Below are 19140 nucleotides of genomic sequence, written 5' to 3'. Positions count from 1 at the left end.
AGAAAACGAACAAATACATACATAACATAATAAACTCAATTTTTAGTAAAGTTCTTTTCTTATTATCATTCGCGAAATACTCTGGTGCCAACTTTGAAATCGAAAAATCTACCACATTCGCTATTCATAATAAATATAATATAATATAAGTATAATATCCATAATAAACTCATAATAAACGATATGTCTTGAGAATTGAACCGTATAATTTTAATCAATTGCATTTCGTAAGTGAAATCATATATGTTTAGTAAACAAGATAAAATGATAAGAACTGTCTTGAAGGATCTTACATTTCCGCACCACATAAGCGGAAAATATCCCTCGCTGACATTTGAAAGCAACTCTACTGACTGTTTTTCCAAATATAAATTTAGTTGCATCCTTTTCTGTCCAGAAAGAGGCGTTCCGGTATATGGTTCGATAATGATGTAAGTTTCATGCAGCCTTTCATCAGGGTTTAAACCACCTGCGTACTTTAACAGCTGTGGATCACCATGTAAAAAGTGTGGCTCTGATATGATTACCGGCAGTTTCTGTAATAATATTAAATCTTAGATTAAAGGAAGATATTTCTATTTTGTTATAATGTTACCTGACATTCCCAGACATCGATTAAGCCTTGTGGTAAACATTTTGGTATTTTATTTTCTAATAAACAATAGCACTGCGTCGTGTTTAAAAACCATGTCCTTTCCTTCATGACGAATCGTGAGCCAATTAAACCTCGTACCGAAATTTCATCTTTATAATCCGCATCGATTGTTCTACACATACATCTTGATAACTGATACGGTATATTAACTTAAATAAAGTTATTTTTATTTAACAGTTAGCCAGTGTAATGAAGTAACAACAAATTTCAAGATAAAAGATTTGAATAATAATTATTTCTCTATTCTCAAGATTTCTTTCTTCCTGATATCAGATACAAAAAATACATGGTTTAAAAGTTTTATAAGAAATAATATTTCGTATTACATGAGAATGTGCATAAAGTTTTTAGTAATACTTTAAAAATAATGTCGTACCTACATAAATCTGGTACAAACGTTGAAACAAAAGGCAATGGTTTTATTAATGGTGCCCAAATGATTGAGTCAGTTCCTCTTATTATATTACAACCTTCAGAGTTCCACATTGTTTGTTTTCTTTTTCCCATATAAGATGTTATATCTCCTAATCTCGTTATATCATTAACACCTCTGTTAACAGAAAATGGCCCACGAAAAGTAGCGTTCATCTACCAATTGGGAAAATTAGTATTATTTATATACGCATTTACTTAAATATTACTATGAATATTTTTCGAACACCTTAGAAACATGAAACATTTTGTTAGCTGTTATGAAAATATCTGAATAATTCCTGCATTCCTTGACATTATTGTCTAAATTTGAAAGTAGAAAATGTTGGAAACTTATTATTAAAATATGTAAAGAATTTTTAATAAAAATTTTTATGACAAAGTATTAAAAATACAAAAATATGTTGCATGTTTTGTTTTTGTAAACAATTTTTACCCTCTGAAAGATACTGAGTAGATAAACATCTTGCTTGTCGGTTTTTCTCAACGCTTGTGGCAGATTACTGCCCAATGTTTTGCATATCATATCCAATTCAGGGAATTTTCTTAAATTGCACGAAACTTGAATTCCATTAAAAAGCAGATCGGTAGGATTAGCTTTCAGAAAAATGGAACTACGGTTTGGAAATAGTTTCGGTATGTTATTACCATATTTTTCCATATATTCAGGAGGTAAGCTGGAGAGCTATACAAACATAATTAATTAAAATTATACATACCATTTACAGTTAAAGGTAATTAAATAATTCAGTATGCGAAAGGATAAAGGTTTAAATAAATCGTATGGACAATATTTTACATATTAGATTACTATAGATATTCTGTGTTAATATAATAATATTAAACTATTGAATAATTACGTAATCGATTATTGTCGAACTAAGAAGTTATTTTTTTTTAACTTAAATAGAAGATGTCTAAAAACCGAGTTATAGAGCTTTCATCTTCAATTATACTTGCCATCGACATGGTACCAATGTATGCAGGATTTAACATAGTGATTTTGTCATGTTGAGATAATTTCACACTCAAGTCTTTGTTAAAACTGTACATAGACTTTGTTGTATATGTAATTTCATCCATCGCATCGTCCACATCTATAATTTGTTTCTCGAGTATTTCACTAAATGTATTATAATATACATGTTAAAAAACGAATTAACAAGGATTGATAAATATTTACAAACTTATTAGATCCAAATATTTACGGTATATATGTATTCAAATAATTAACTAAAATTAAACGATAAACACATTTTTTAAAATATTACTCATCTAAAATATTCCAAGATATAATATCTTTACGATACTATAATATTTCCTAATTAATACACTAACTAGCAAACATAGATTAGAAATATAAAACATGACGTATGATAAAATAGCGTATTCGAAACAATATGTTAACAATAAATACAATTGCATTTCTAGAAAAATATAAATTTCATTAAAATTTAATACACGAGACGTACAACGTAAGTACTTTCGTTCAATTTAATCTCTTACTCATAAGTAAATGGACCAACTTCATTGAAATATGGATTACTTCCACTCATCACTTCATCGGGATTGGTAACATTGAACAAATGACACGTAAAAGTTAATTGTATAGGTGACTTCCATACTTTGTATATTTCTGAATCTTCACGCAGTGATAATACCTGTAAATTGTTATTTTACATGAGTAAATTCTGTGTAACTTATACGCATTATACAAATTTCTAATTTGAGCGAATTATATCATATCTTGAAAGAGTAATGTTTGAACTTTTATTATACTGAATTCAAATGTGTCATCGTTTTAAAAGGATGATTGAAAGGTAATTTTATTATAATTTGCAACTTTTCCAACGGTGTTCATACTATTCAATTTTCATTAAAACGAAGAACCATTTTTTGTAAAATACGAAAATTTATTTTTCATAGTAAATTCAGTCTCCAAAAAAAGAAAAATAACATCATCTCGAAAGAAACATTATACAAAAATTTAAATATCTATATTTAGATTAACATATTGATATAATGTATGGTTTCATAACAATGAAGAAGTTAATATTCTAATATCACGAATATAAATATTTAAATTAATATAACAGTTGGATCTTACCTCGGTTATTTTACTAATAAGTATGTTCGAGAATAGCTCGGTTTGAGACACGTATAAACCAAAAATAATCCATATAATTGCACAGCCATAATAACACCACATTTTATAAAAATTACTGCGAACTTTTTCTTTAAAATTATCAGTTTGTCTAATATTAGGAGACATAATGCCAGTATTTTATTTCTGTATATGTATATTCTAATATTTATTTCAGTGTTCTCAATCTTGTGCACAAACCAAATCTCTTCGCAGAAATTAGTAGAAAACTCTCATATATTCGGTTTTTATACTGAACTTTGCAATGCTTGCAGCTTTCGTTATTAATAAATAATACATTCGTGCAATTATGGAATATGAATTCATGTTACGAACATAAACGATTACATAAATTATTTATATATTATCTACTAAAATCTCAAATCAATATTCTTGTTTTAGATTATTTTATACTTATGATCAATGTTATTTGTACTCATTTTTTAGTAATATTATTTTTCCAAGTATGTACAAATACTTTTTAATATGTCTTTATATAAAAAAAATATTTGTGTAAATAAAAGTATATCAGTAAAATAAATAATCACAGTTTTTTAATTTTAGTCAAATAATTTATTTAAAAACTTTTGCTGCTCTCGTTGCTGTTTCTACCTGTTTTACCATCATATGCAACCCTTTGTTGTTACCTTCTCCACCCACCAGATGGTCAAGCTTCGCGCAATGTGGGATCAGGCATTCTGCACGCTGAACAACAGTGAAACGGCAGGAAAGAAATGGTGGCGTTACTTTAATTTTGTTAGAAACTTCTAGTTTTTTAATATTTAAAATTTTAACCAACTTTCATTTCTCGATACGTTCACGAATAATAATTCTGTGCCACTTTCTCGCTAACCTTCGTTGTCTCGAAAAAGTGCGTGGAAATACACCTCACAGACATTATAACCTAACAATTGTTCAGCGTTTGTGTTTAATCGTGAATCATAAGAATGGCAATGAACGAAGATTTCAGTTTCACTGAATTGTGTAGATTATGTTCGTTGAAGAGCAATCACCAGCTTCAAATTTTCGACAAAGAAGGCGAACAGAGACAATTACTTTTTAAAATACGTTCCTGCATTCCTGCTGTAGTAAGTCATATTTCTTGTTGTATTTGTAAAATTAGTTAAGATTTATTGTCTTTATTGCTAAATTTAACTAATATTTGTCTCTTTGGTAAACATTATGTTACAACGTTATGTTAAAACGAGTGCGTATAGGATATTGGAAATAGAGAACTGTAGAAACCTGCTACAATACGTTTTATCATTGCTCTAAGTTTATGCCGTAAAAATATTGAATGAAATAGCAAGCAAAAGTGTTCACAAAATAATACGAACTTTCATTGATTATTTTGAAAAGAAGAATCGCAAACTAATTTTTAAATGGTCTGTCATAATAATTCTGTTTTTTAGTTTACAAATACAGAAATTTTCAACAATTACAACTTAGGCTATGTATCGATTTAATGATTTTACATTTTGACATTTATAATTATTACACGATTTTTTTACATATAATAATCAATATAAGTCACTTTTTAGGTTATTGTGATATTTCTTAATTGTAATACTAATAAGGGCAATTAAGAAGTAAAAGTTGATTATTTACAAAAAAGGGAGATATATAGTAACTCCGAAAACCTTTCAACAATTTAAAATTATTATTTATTTCAAAAATGTTAATTATGACAAGTCAAACATGTTAGGTTATATATGCTTAAATTAGGTACTCATACGCTTTATAATATTTTGTTAAAGAAATATAAATATACTGTTGTAATTTTATTTCCTGAATTTCACTTCAATTACTATGTTATATATATATTTATTTATATTTATATTTCTTTAACAAAATATTATAATGCGTATGGAAATCTACTTCAAACATATATAACCTAACATGTTTATATACGTATTGGAGATTATATTTTCTACAAACAAAATATTCAACCAATAATATTATCACAGATAACGAAAGAGGACGCTTTGCCCAAAAATATTTGTCAGAGATGCGTATACAAATTGGATATGTTTTACGAGTTTCGGGTGAGCTGCATGACGACCGATACTGTGTTAAAAAATTACGCGGACAGTTTGAAGCACCTCGCTGCATCGGTAAACCAGGTAAGTCTAAATGTTTAAATTAATCTGTAATTCATTTAATTAACAATTAATAATTTAAGTAATTCGTGAATGAAAAGCCACAAATAAAATTTCTCCCATTGTGTAGTGTGAGAAAAGCATGAACGAACTTTAATTCTAATTTTGTTGAAATAATTTTAATTTTACATAAATCAGATTATTTAATATATGCATAAACGAGTTAAGCTAAATATGGGTGTTAATTGTTTACATACGAAATTTTCATTTTGATTTATAATGTTAGAAGCTAAGTAAATATAAATTTAGAATATAATATTTATTATAGAAATATTATTGCAAACAAATTTAAAAATATGCAGCATAGTTATTTAAATTTTTATATAATAATTTAGATATTTTAAAAAATAAATAACAAATATAAGGTTTTTATATTACGTAGAAAATGAATAGGTAATAATCTATGTATGCTTTTATTTGTTTTACTGACATGTATTTATGTGTTTTACTGACAAAGGTTCAACAGGAATCTAAATTTATTTTATATATAAATTTATAGATGCATATAATAGTGCATGACTCAAAATAATAAACAAAAATGTTCTCAAAAATTAATTTCTCCAAAAACAAACATTCACTAATTTCTTGAAAGTTATACATTAAAACACATGTTACTGTTTCTTCAATATCTTTAATACCAAAACAATAATTATACATCCCATTATTATTTTCACATCATTCAACGACCAATGCTTATTATTATCTAAGACATTAAATTATATAGTTAAAAATAACAGATTAAATTATATCTATAATATGACCCTTTTTTAATCTATAAAAAGAAAAATGTATATTCTGCTCGCATGAATGGTACGTCTGTATACTTCACTTAAACACAAGAAGTCTAGTTAAAAGTATATTTATAACGTTACCACTAAATATAGCAACAAACGAGCAACTCGTAGGAATACTTGTTTATGGAGCACCAGTTTATTTGCTCTTAATTGATTTCATGAGACACATCAGGCGCGTTTAATATCCTCGCGAGAGCACGTGGTTTACGACTGGGAGCAAGTGCCTTACAAATGGAGGAGACAGCGCGCTTAATAAAGGTAGATTAAAGGTCTGACATAAAGCTCATGGTATCTCGTGGAGGCAACGAGTAAGAGAAAAGAGGGAGAGAGAGCAAGAATTTTTTCCAGAGCAACATTGGAAAATTTATCGTTGTACGAGCCGGACACGAATAGCCAGAAGGAATCAGGCTATCCCCGTACGATGGGGGTCGTACGTATTCTAGGAAGTACCAGAGACTCTTTACAAGCTCGTAAACTCGGGTGGCAATTTCCGACATGACGCGTTAAAGTGACTTTATGCGTCGAATGGGTGGCCGACACGAGTTCCACATTTCGAGCGGCGTAAAAAGCCCTTTACGCGACACGCGCTCGCGTTCTACCACCTCTGCCCAGTGTTGTCTCTCCGTTCCACCTTCTTTCGTGCCGATTTCGCCTCTGTACTATGCTCGATAAGCGTACGAACGTGCGCGCGAGAAGAGACCGCAGCAGATGAAGAGGGTGAGAGAGGGCCATGCGAAACCGTGCAACCGACTAAAAGGAAGGAGAGGGAACAAGGGGCGTCGCTGATCGGTAGCTCGAGGTCCTTGATTCTCTCTCTGTTCCTCCTTCGCACCCCTTGCTTAGCCAACGAAGCATGATCCCAATAATTCCACCCTCACACACGCGACTCCTCGTGCAGAGAACCCAGCTGGAGGGGATAATATACAGATAAGCAGACACGGATGAACAGATAGGGCAAAAGAGAGACAGATCACGCGACCAGTCGGGATAGAGGGTTTGTAAAAGGCACGCATGTGTGTGCCTGTATGTGTATACGTGTGTGCAACCGTCGCGGCGCTATTGATCGACTCTCCATGGCTAGGCTGCGTCGCGCACAGAAAGCGAAAGTCAGTTCTCCTTTTCTTCGACGTCTCGCCTAGTTCCTTCTTTCTCACTCTTTTCCGTTCACGGGTACAACGTCTCCGTTCCCTTCTCTCCTTTACCTTCGTCTTCTTTTCTACCCTTCCCCTGTCCTTCTTTCACCAGCTCCTCTCTGTCTCTATTCCACTACGCGTCTCGTCGCTCCCCAATCCAAGATTGTTCGATCCCCTTCCCTTGCTAGTTGGCCCGTTGGATCTCCTTGTCCCGGGCACAGGTGCAACGAGGAGCAGACCTATACACCTCTGAAAACCTGTTTCGAGGTCTGGAATACCCCGTCGTAAACGGCCGACGAAGTCTCGTTACCCGGTTGATCGTTGATGCGGTCAACCGAGGAGAGCTAGGGAGCAAAGAAAGCAGAGGAAGCGAACGGTACTTATATACTGCTAGGTGGCTGCTCGCGTTTATGTATCGTGTTTAGTTTAGCCTAATCGCGCATATGTACCATCCAATGATACGTCACTCCTTCTAGTCTCTCTCTGTCTCCTTATCTGCCTGTTTCTATTTGATTCTGTCCTCTCCTACTCTCTTTCAGTCGCTCGCTTAGTCAATGTCAGTGTCAAGGTCAGCGGGCCGACGCACTGCAGAGCGCCGCCGCCGACGCCGCCGTCGACTGGTGCTACGCTACTCTCTTCCGTCATTGTGTGTATCCGGCAAGCGAGTGACTCGGTAGTCTGTGTATACGACACAAGGTATACACGAAGGTCTCTTCGCGCGCATACTTGCCTCTCTAGGGCGTCCCTGCCTTTCTCTTTCTCTTTCCCTTCTTTCTTCCTCTCGTTCTCGCTCTCCGAATCTCCCCTTCTTTTTCGCTCTGTTTCTTTCTCTCTCTTTGTCTCTGTCTCTCTCTCGCGTGTTCTCGTCGTCGCGCCAGCCACGATGCATTCCGCGGGGATCTCCACTCGATATCGTTGCACCGCGCCGTCTCGTCCGCATATCGCTTCTCCCGTGCCTATTCTTCTTTCCCTTCTACCGGTTCAGTATCGCTCGGTGCTTGTTCCCGCACCTAGTCGCGCCAATTTCGCTTGCTCACCGGGACGCGCTTAGTCTCACCGATCAAATAGAACCGTTTATACCAAGTTCGCGCATACTTGGCTCCATAACCCGAGTGTCGCCGTTCCATTTCCCTCCGCCTCTTCCTCCTTGTTTTGTCTTCGTCCGATCGGTGCACCCTGTGTGGTCTTGCTCTCCACAGCACATCGCCACGGTGCATTCCGTGGAGACCTCCACTCGATATCGTTACGCCGCGCTGCATCCGTGTGTCACCGGCTATCTCATCTCTCCCTTTCTCTCCCCCTCCCCTCTTTCTCTCTTACACACACATACACATTCTGTCCCTCTTTCTCTCCGGTTTTTTCTTTAGTCGCCTTCGTTTCCCTCGTTCCCTCTGAATATAGCTCGTTCTTTCTCCAGTCGACTGGTCGTTGCTCTCTTTCCTTCTTCTTACCCTCTCTGTTCTCCTTCCCTTCCTCACTCTCTCGCTAGAGGGTTATCCCCTCTGCTTCGACCAGACGTTTTTTCGTCTCTTTGTCCTTGCATCCTCCCGCGCCGGGAATCGGCGGCTAGCTCCGCGGGACACACTCTGGTTGCCCCGTAAAACGCGAGATTCTTTCGTGGCGTCGCGAAAAGAAGGAACGCGCGTGGTCATAGAGTTTCCGTTGTTCTTCTCAACGTCATTGTCGCGTTAAAAATTCTTCGTTATCGGAGTCTAAGGCTAACGTGTTCTGGTCTCTACCAGCCACCTCCGGTCTGGACGACGAGCCTCGTGGTCGCTCAATTTTTTTCACCCAGTTCGGAAACTCCCAACAGAACGGGCGGCATGACGACGCGCGATGGACACTGATGTGATGTGCCGTTGAGTTGCTCGCCTTGTGACGGTGTCAGTGATATCTTTCCTCGAGGACATCCGACCCAGTGAGTCGATTGGGACCGTGCGGTTTTCCTCGGCCTCTGCAGGGGAACAAAGTGTGTGTAGGTACGTGAGCCGGGAGATCAGCCCGATAGCGTTTGCTCGTCTTTTGTGGGAACCTTCGTGTCTGCCTTTCTGTAAGCTAACTTCTTTCTCCGTCTCTCTTTTTCTTTCTTTCTTTCCCTTCTTTCGTCTTCCCTCACTCTCGTTTCCTGTCTCTCTCGTTTCGGTCATCGTTCTTTCCCGGAGGACCTTGACGGAGCAGGCTACGCGAACAGATCTTTTCGGTTCCTTCGAAAGTCCCTGTCTTTTATGTATTCGATGTCGTCTCTGGGGGATACAGGCTTCTGTGATGCTTCTCGGCGATACGACCATTCTCTCCGGCTTGTTCCGATACCTTCGTGTCGCGAACCAGCGTCACGTGGACGAAATTTTGATTTCTCGACAGCTTCTTTTATAGTATATTAGAGTTTTCCCCGGTTTTTATGCAAATTTTTAATCATCAGCAATTTACACTAAATATTCAATATTCTTGTATTCCTACGAGTGGCTTTTAGAGATTATTGCACGATTTTCACTTTTTAATCAGCTTGTTGAATATCTATAACTTTTCCTTAGAATTCCTTTTACAAAACGTTTCAATTTTTGGAGAATTTACTACGTAAATTCTCGTTGAGATCGATTTCAATAATTGCTTCGGATAATTAGTGATTTTTGAACATTATTATGCAACTTGAATTTCCTTATCAGTTCGAAAAATATTTTTGAACTTTGTCTCTAAAATTCTCCTTAAAAAATTTTTACTTTTGAAAAGCTTAATGCTTCGTTATTAGGAGAACTTCATCAATTATCACAACAATTAGTGTTTTTTTAGAGGAAATTGCATGACCAATTTTTCCATCACTTTTTTTATTTAAAAAATATTCCTCCGAAGTTTTCATTTCTGGAAAGCGTTAATTATGTTTCACATCAGTTCACAAGGAATCGAATACGTTCCATTTAGCTGAAGAATTATTTGAAACTCAGTTTCTGGTAAATATCGATTATCGTTAATAGATATTTGGCACCGAGTGCGGCTTCGTGCATGCTCCGCTCAGCTCAGTTCCCGTGATTAATCGTTTTCCCATATCGGTTTCGAAGCTGTTACGCTTTTGTGCTCGAATTGATAGAAATGTCGCAAAATGCTGTTCATTCCTACAGATTTCCTTCAATTTTACAATCAAATAAACGCATTGTGTCGATAATTGTATTTTGCAAATATATTTTACTAATACAATGACCATTGTCCCAAACATTGTGACAAGTATCAGTTATTGAAAATCGTAATACATCTGTCCATTTTTCCCACTTATTTAGTTTCTCCATCGTTTATGATAAATTTAACCACAATCTCCTTTTTTATGATTTTACATAATCTTATATTTTATGATTGTTTTAATACGAATCGAGTTTATTAACCTAATTAATCTCGTATTTTTATACAACCAAGATATCTTTGGAAGTGTGATCCGCATGTTGCTCAACTAAGTTGATAATTCGTGATAGCAACATTTCTGAGAAAGTCCAGTTCGAAATTTGAAATAAATCGATCTCCTTGCATCAGTTCTTTTTAATCGCTTTAAGTTTTTAACAAAAAGCTTTATATATCTTATCTTGTAGCTGATATGATAGTTAAAGGTCCTTTTATCGCGTATCCACCATAACGGGATCTACAAATCGCTATAGAAATATTTAAAAAATAAAAATTTTATTAATTTAAGAAGTTGCTACTGTAGGTTATACTGTTAATTGTTGAAAAAATAGTTAAATTATATAAATATGCTTGTTAAGAGCTACTAATATGCAGAATACCTGATAGTGGGCATTTTTCAAATTACCACAAAAGTAAAAATTGCTAAGGTCAGTTAATCTCTTATCATCTACGAATTAACATCTAATTTGCTCTGTTTCGATGACTAATCAAAGAAAAAATTTGATGAAAACTTAAGAAGGCGCCTGTCCTTCTCAAAAACGACTTATGCTGGTACAAAACATAATGCAACAATAAAACAATAATTAATAGGGCACTGATAAGGACAAGATGTCTAATGGTAGCCAGCAACAACAGCGATCGGCTTATGTGGAAGCTCATGCTGTGGCTCATGCTGCAGTACAGCAACACATGGCACAACAAGCTGCACAAGCGAGGCTTGCTGGCCCTGGTCCACCTGCGACACCTCAGACACCTAATCCAACCTTTACCTTACCCGACGATGGTTTGGGTTATGACGATGGTGTACGCGTACTCCGCTCTATCGGAACATGGTAAGTTTTCCTTTTATGCTAGTGTCAAATCTTACAAGAAGTGAGATTGTTATGCTATTCGTTGGAATGATTTTTTTTATAATAAGAGGCACAGTAATTATTATCTGTCAGAATATAAATGTTAAAATATTGATTGCAAAATTCGAAATAGGTCTCCAGATTACTCAGCAGCAATGCGCCCTGGAGGTGTAATGCCTCCATTTCCTGGTGCAATGGATCAGCAGTTTGGGAGTAGAGCCCCTACAGTAAATCAGCCATTAAGAACTACAAACAATATAACGTCTCGCCCAGGATTTGCGTCAAAGGCCACAAATACAGGTGAACCGGCGACAAAGGCGTTCGCTTGCACCGTTTGTGGCAAAGGTCTTGCTCGTAAGGATAAACTCGTTATTCACATGCGTATTCATACAGGGGAGAAGCCGTATTCCTGCGAAGTTTGCGGTAAGTGTGTCTAAACTGTTGCTTTGCATTGTACGATAATTTATGTACTTGTTTGAGTTTAACTGATGTTACGGCTTTTGCTTCTAGGTAAAGCATTTGCCCGCAGAGATAAACTAGTTATTCATATGAACAAGTTGAGACACAGACCGGGAGTGGCGCCACTTTCTACACCTACAGCTCCGAATTCGGATCAACAGCAGCAACAACAGCAGCAACAGCAACAAGCTCAGCAACAACAGCAACAAGCACAACAACCGCAGCAGCAGCAACAATCTCGGCAGGATACTATACACAAATTGAAGGAAGAACCAGTTAGTTGGGCGTGTGAATTATGCGGTCGAGCATTAGCCACAAGAGATGAATGGATGCAGCATGCTCGGTAATTTCTGTTTATGTTTACATCTGTAGTAGTAAACATAAATATTTAAAATTTTATTCTAGAACAATATTTTCACTGGAAAGAATATAAGAGAAATAATATTTATTAATAGAAGATACTTTTATTAAATACAATATTCATTAGCGTATAAGAAATTTTGAAAAATTTTTGTACGCAATTATTATAATAGCTTCAATATAGAAATTCATGGAATATATAAGTAATATAATTATATTATTTAGCAATATTTAATTCTCGATATGTTGGGAAAAATGTTATAAATAATTGAAAAGAAAATAGAAAGAACATATGTCTAACTCTTCGTAATGAACGTATTTATCTCAAAATATATACATCATCATTAATTGTTTGATAATTTATTGTTGTGTAATTGAACATCTTCTGTTACAGTTCTCACTTGGAAGCATCGGCTCCGCCACAACATGCAGCACCATATTTCCCGGGATCTACAGCTCCTCCGCAAGCGTACGCATCTGAGAGGCATTTCTGTCTTATGTGCCGTACAGATTTTACAGATAAGGCTGAATTTATGTTCCACGTACGTTCCCATTTCGAACCTCACGCGCAGCAAACGCCATCTCAGCATTCGAGTGGTAAACAAGGAAGCGATCCTGCAACGGCCGAATTGATCGCTCGTGGACTGGTCGATCCTTCGGGATTATGCAGCTAGAATTATCCTTCCTGTCATTATGCGCCATCGATTCGTGTCTTACCATAGTACAAGTTCTCTACTCCATTTTGACCAGAACTTCTGCATAGGATGTCATGCGTATTGTGATTGTAATGAATATGTACTGATTTATAACGAGAGATACACAGTAGTATATTTCTCTATAAATATTAACGGATACACACAGTTTATCGTTTGTTTCACGCTACAAAGGAAACTAAATACAGCTTTTAAAAATTGTTGTACGAATCCTTTGAATATCGCATAATTCGTTCGTCCGATAGTTGATCACAAGTCAATAAACATAAAGTGCACTGCTTTCAGGAAATAACAGAGAACAATATTTTTTTGCATTGCACATATCACCGAAATTAAAGATTTCGAATTAACATAGGAGTACTACTGTGTATCCCGAATATTATATATAATAAATTGGGACATACATTATATTCGTCAGGTATTTAGGTATTGACGCGATACTGATTTATATGGTAAGAGATTATACTATTGCGCCAATATTTAAGTATGATTACTTAATAGTATACGTTCCTACATAGCTAGCTTTCCGCTATCTTTAGCCATTAGCTATATCTGCCATGTAATGTACAGGTTTGTTCTCAATGCTATTATAGTTTTTTTTACACATTTTACGATCAACGACCTGTTTCGTATGTTTCACAATTTGAAGATTTTATTGTTTCGAAGTAATTATGTTTTTTAAATTATACATTTCGGCGTTTTAAAACGGTGCGTATGTGGTGTTGCGTGTAATTGCTTTTGCGGGAATATTACTTGATTAAGAAATTCTTTTTAAATAGAAATTTTTTGTCTAGTTTAAAAATCATTTATTTGACTATCTGTTAAGGTTATATTCTAATTATATGATTATTTTTGTTCTTTTTTAAATGAAATTCCTTGATCTTCCAAAGGCGATGTATTATTAGCCACATTATCGATTTATAATACCAAACGTGTAGTTTTTATTGTTGTGTAGCGTAAGTGTTGATACACAAATATTTTACCGGATACGACAAAACATACCCAGATGTTTTATATTCTATAATCTATTCTAGATCAAGCAGATTTCTTTTACTGTTTGCTTAAAAACTTGTTTATTGTTACGATTATCCTTGGTACCTGAAGTATGAATATGTACTTAACCAGGGAAGGGTTTATATTACATATACGACAGATTTTCGCTTTATTACAGTTAATGAGAACATGAAAAAACAAAAGTGTACTTATAAGTACGTGTACTTATAAGCTTGAGTATCTAATGCCTTTTAATCTTTCAACATTCTTTTATTACACTTTATCGATTTCCAATTCAATTTTAATCAATGGAAACCTCGTACGCTTTTTTTTTATTACTCAATGTAAAAATTAGCAGCAATATCGTTTCACAATATTAGTTCATCGAGTGCCCGCGAGAGACATGCATTGTGAACAAACTGTCTCTTCCAATAACTTCATAGGATTCGCTTCTACAGCGCTTTCTTCCTCTCGTCTTTAGAATAAAACATTATATAGTCAGCGAGAACATAATGTTGCTAAAACTGCCGTGCCTCCTGCCTCACGTACGACTCATTTCCGGCTTATTTTCGATCCAAATTACTTCCAGGATAACGGTGCCTAAAATGGTATACTTCAAAAAGAAAGAAAAAGAAAAAAGCTATACCTACCGTTAGGTATATATTTTGTATAATTCTAACTAGTGCAATATAGTGTTAATCGTATCGACAATAGTTGCGATTGTTACGAAGAAAAGGAAGGACGAAGACGAAAAATGAAGACAAAATGTGAATGAAAAGACAGAAAAGGAGGTTCTGCGAGTAATTTTGATAGAAAACGTTCGCTGACACTCGCGCGATAAATATGCATAAACAATAACCGTTTATAGCGGCTTAATTAGTAACGATGTAAAGGAAATGGAGAAAAATAAGACAAAAATGCCGGCCTTTCTTCTAATGCAGTTAACGAGAAACATCTTTTACATAGTTTGTATGAATTTAGAATAGTTGGAGTTAGGTCGTTGAAAATTTGATACAAAGCTGAACGATTCGTGTAAGCGGATTTCCACTTTTTCCACGTCCGTCACAATGATAGAAAATTGAAGAATTAAAAAGAGGTGATTAAAGGGATTAAATGGAGCGATTAAACGGAGTGTAACAACGACCGACACGAAGGTGCAAATATGAAAACTAATTTACGGTCTTGATTTTTACGAACGAAGAGTACCAGAAACCAGCATGACATAGTTCGAAAAATTATGCCTGCCATTTGCACGCCGTCGACGAAAATGTAAATTTGTAGAGATTGCAATAATATGTCTATCGAGGATCTAACGCGATCCAGCGTTTCTTCTAGAGTTTTTCTTTTTCTTGTTTCGAGGAGAATTGCATGCGGAAATGAAACGTTTATGCGATGTAAAGCGTAATGATTTATAATCGTGGTACTTTGTACGGTCGAGAGTGGAATATTATATTTAATAGACGTATAGTGCCTTTTCTCTGGGATTTATCCGATTTCGTTTTGATCATTTGAAATTGAAACGTGTTAAGGAGGCACATTGGCATATGAATTTCTAAATAAGTATAAGTTTAATATAGATAAGATGAGAGTTGTTCTCGTTCTTTTATGTTTTTTTCTATTTTCTCTTTTATTACTATTATTTTCTGTTTGTTTCTGTTGTGAGGAGTGAATGATTGATGCCACTGCCTCTAGCAGCTGTTTTTAGATTACTTTTATACTGTTGATGTCACGCGCAGCTAATCAGAGTCAGTATATTACTGCCATAATCATGAAACGAAATGTATAACCAATATACCTTTATAAATAAAAGACAACTGAAAAAGTAAAACATTGCCTTTCACATTACTGAAATATATTCGAATGATTCTGAATTAATATTGGAGAAACGCGTAATGTAATACATGGCATACTAGTTTTCCTATCTCGTTTGTTTTGTATAGCATAAGAATTTTAAAAACATTATTCATATTATAAATATTATTCAACAATATTTTTTGCGTTTCATTAAATTAATCAAGCTTCAGAAATTGATATTTGTTATAAATAAGCTATTTGATAACTAGATTGGGTATATTTATGTATTTATGGGAAATTTAAATCTCCAAAAATTTACAAGACGCGCATGATATACAAACATTTTCGAAGCAAGTCACTTATTATGATATTCAGTGAGTAAGACAAATTTCTTATACAAGTTGTCTCCATAAAAATACCTACGAATTTGAATAAAAATTCAGTATACGAGCAACTAATTCCTCTACGTTGAAACATACTAAAAGCTTAAAAGCTTGTCATAATTCTATCTATCAACTTATGACAGTAGAATGGAAAAAGAAAAAAATGGATGAAGTGACCAAATGTAACACGGATGCAGGGCATTCAAGTGGCTCGACAAGTATGTAACCGGTGCTCGCATGCTGCATCCAGCGTGAACTGCACCCGTTTGGCCATAAATTAACTCCGTGATCGACTTTCTTAAAGGACATCGACGTGACGCGAAACGTTACGGTATGCGTTTCTTTGGGTCCACTACTAAGGATATCGAGTTCCTGCTTCGATACGGCCGGTTTGCCTTGCCGCACCCGTATTGCCAATACTGATAAACGGACGCCCTGTTCAACTACATTTTTATTTTCGTTCCAACTGCACGGGTATTATTCGCGAGCCAGCATAATAAGATAATTGTCCCTTTGTCTAAGTTTTCTTTGTCTTTGCCTAACTTTCCTTCCGTTTTGAGCTGGGCGTAGTTGACATGACGTGCCAGTTGCATTCGATGACGGATAGGTGAGAGCAAAAGTATGGCGTTTCAGGAGATGACTATTAAGAGACGAATATTGTACAAATTTCACGAGGTAAATTTGAACGGTTAGGGTCTAAATATGTTTTTTGGAATAAGTATTTCTAATTTCTGTTTCTATTTGTATATGTACTTAGGTACGTTTCATTCTAAATGCACACTGTTTTATGTGCTTATACTTATTTTGCTTGTGAGATTTCATTTACGCGATACGCTACTATAATATTTCGATTTAATTTTAAATTACTAGTTATTATTTAATAATATTTATCCGACATTTAATTTTCTTAATTGTTCATTTGTTCAACTACTGCCGTCTTTTATTAGAATTTCACACATTATTTCAGTATATTTTATTTATTACAATATTTTAATTATAACGAGCTGGAGATAATACCAGAGACGAAAAATGTAGTAATACAAGAACAATAAAAATAAGACATTATAACGAGGAAATGAGATCATGAGAACATTTTTATATCAGTTTATTAGATGTAGAAATTAGTTCGATCACTTCTATCCTATCTTAGTCTTCTATTCCAATTACAGAAATAGATATAATACAATATAGTAGGATATGAAGCATAATTGAAATTATTGTAACCTACTGAAACCTGTTTCAAGAGGCGATGCCTTACACGTTCAACCTATATTTACAATAAGGTATGAATCACACCTAAAAGATCACGTATCCTCCCCCATGGATCGTGGGATCCCTCGTAGATCGTTGCAATAGCATGGGATACGTCAAAGGTTGTTCAATGAAAGTAACGTGACCCCAAAGTGCGCGGGATAGTGCTCGCATTTGTAAAGGGAATTGCTATGCGAAACACAGGGCGTCGTCCAATCGAAGCGATTAAGAAAATTCGATGCAATGGAGTTTGTAAAATGCTGAATAGTTTACACGACGCCGCTGCTAATTTCACGCGAACTGTCCGATCTGTCGGAAATACCTATCGACATTTCTTATTTAATGCTTCTCCTTTCTCTCCATTTAAATTCATTCCAACACTTCAGTGAGAAATTTTAATTGGTACTCTTCGCCTTACGCTGCTGAAACGCTACTCAAACTTATCGTCTACATTTTCCCTCTGAAGTATAGAATTTATAATTTCTTCGCTTTTTTAGGAGTTCTTCTAGGAGCCATAATGAAATGACACATCGATACACGAAGCATACTTTCTCCATTTCATGGTACACTTTGCGAATGTTATGAGGAAAATGCTTCCTTGTAATTGGAAATTTTTATTCTGGCTAATAGAATATTTGCGGATATAAATTATCGAACTAAAAGAAACTTTAAGTGAAAGAAGTCGATAGAACTTTCCAACTAATCTAATCTATTCTATCGCGAATATTTGCCTGACACTATACCCATAATTAGCGATAACGTAAGTGAACGAAGGAATCCTCCCTAATTGGCAAAATAAATATTGTATTCGTTTCCTCAAGAATTTATATAGATTGTATGCAGTGTTTCAGAGGAAGTTCAACTTGTTTCACGCGAGGTACCTTGCAGTAAGATCATGGACAAGGCTCTGGCTACCTACAATCTCCTAATTATGAATGCACGCTCTCACATTTAATTTATCGTTTGTTAATTTCCGCCTATGATATTTACGGATAGTAGATTTCTTAGAATTTTTCGAAAATTTGTGATACGTTTGGTTTAATAGATTTTAGATAGGCTATCATTGAAAAACATTATGTTAACTATTAAACTACGATATACAAAATAAAACGTGGAAATTCTTGAAAATGTAGCTCTCTAAATTCAGAATAAATGATAATATGAGCAAATTAGCAAATATTCTAAGGTTAGTTCTACTCTAATAAATTACAAAAAGTACACAATATATTACACAATACACAGCGAAAATCTATATTATAATACACAGAAATCTCTTGCGTCATATAATTTCTATAATAGGATTCCAGAGACTTATTCACAAATTAATAGAATTATTCTAATTATTCTTTCCATTTTTCCTTTCCTCTTTAAGTATAATTTACACGATATTCAATTTTATCCTAATTTATAAGTACATTCTATTTCTGAATCCAGTAAGTTTTAAATATTAACCATACATCTCGAAGAAAATCGACAAAATGATAGATGCATACAAACTAACACATAATAATCAATTAATCAATTCTCTCTCGAGTTTAAAATAGATCGTTAAGAAAAATGACGATTTTCTTTAAAATTTTAATATGAACGAATTTCGTCAGATGAAAGTTCTTTATCTTTCTAAATTTACCTTATA

General features: G+C 34.7%; 2 protein-coding genes across 2 annotated transcripts; one reads left to right on the top strand and one right to left on the bottom strand.

The window, feature by feature from the left end:
* Positions 1 to 65: 65 nt before the first annotated feature.
* LOC117234535 (sensory neuron membrane protein 2-like) lies at positions 66 to 3359 on the bottom strand. The gene is made up of 8 exons (XM_033495868.1): positions 3195 to 3359; positions 2594 to 2748; positions 2048 to 2210; positions 1524 to 1772; positions 1036 to 1243; positions 596 to 804; positions 202 to 536; positions 66 to 120 (listed from the first exon to the last, which is right to left on the bottom strand). The coding sequence occupies exons 1-8, from the start codon at positions 3357 to 3359 to the stop codon at positions 66 to 68; spliced, it is 1539 nt and encodes a 512-aa protein (XP_033351759.1).
* Positions 3360 to 4177: 818 nt separating this feature from the next.
* On the top strand, positions 4178 to 15031 carry LOC117232134 (endothelial zinc finger protein induced by tumor necrosis factor alpha-like). Its single transcript, XM_033491316.1, has 6 exons — positions 4178 to 4318; positions 5198 to 5353; positions 11292 to 11533; positions 11685 to 11974; positions 12062 to 12353; positions 12765 to 15031. The coding sequence occupies exons 1-6, from the start codon at positions 4178 to 4180 to the stop codon at positions 13042 to 13044; spliced, it is 1401 nt and encodes a 466-aa protein (XP_033347207.1). The 3' UTR covers positions 13045 to 15031.
* Positions 15032 to 19140: the final 4109 nt, after the last annotated feature.

This window comes from Bombus vosnesenskii, unplaced genomic scaffold (genome assembly GCF_011952255.1).
Source record: "Bombus vosnesenskii isolate JDL3184/JDL3185 unplaced genomic scaffold, Bvos_JDL3184-5_v1.1 scf7180000013263, whole genome shotgun sequence".
NCBI lineage: Eukaryota > Metazoa > Arthropoda > Insecta > Hymenoptera > Apidae > Bombus > Bombus vosnesenskii.
The sequence above is the reverse complement of the archived record's forward strand: the minus strand, read 5'-3'. Positions and strand labels throughout refer to the sequence as shown.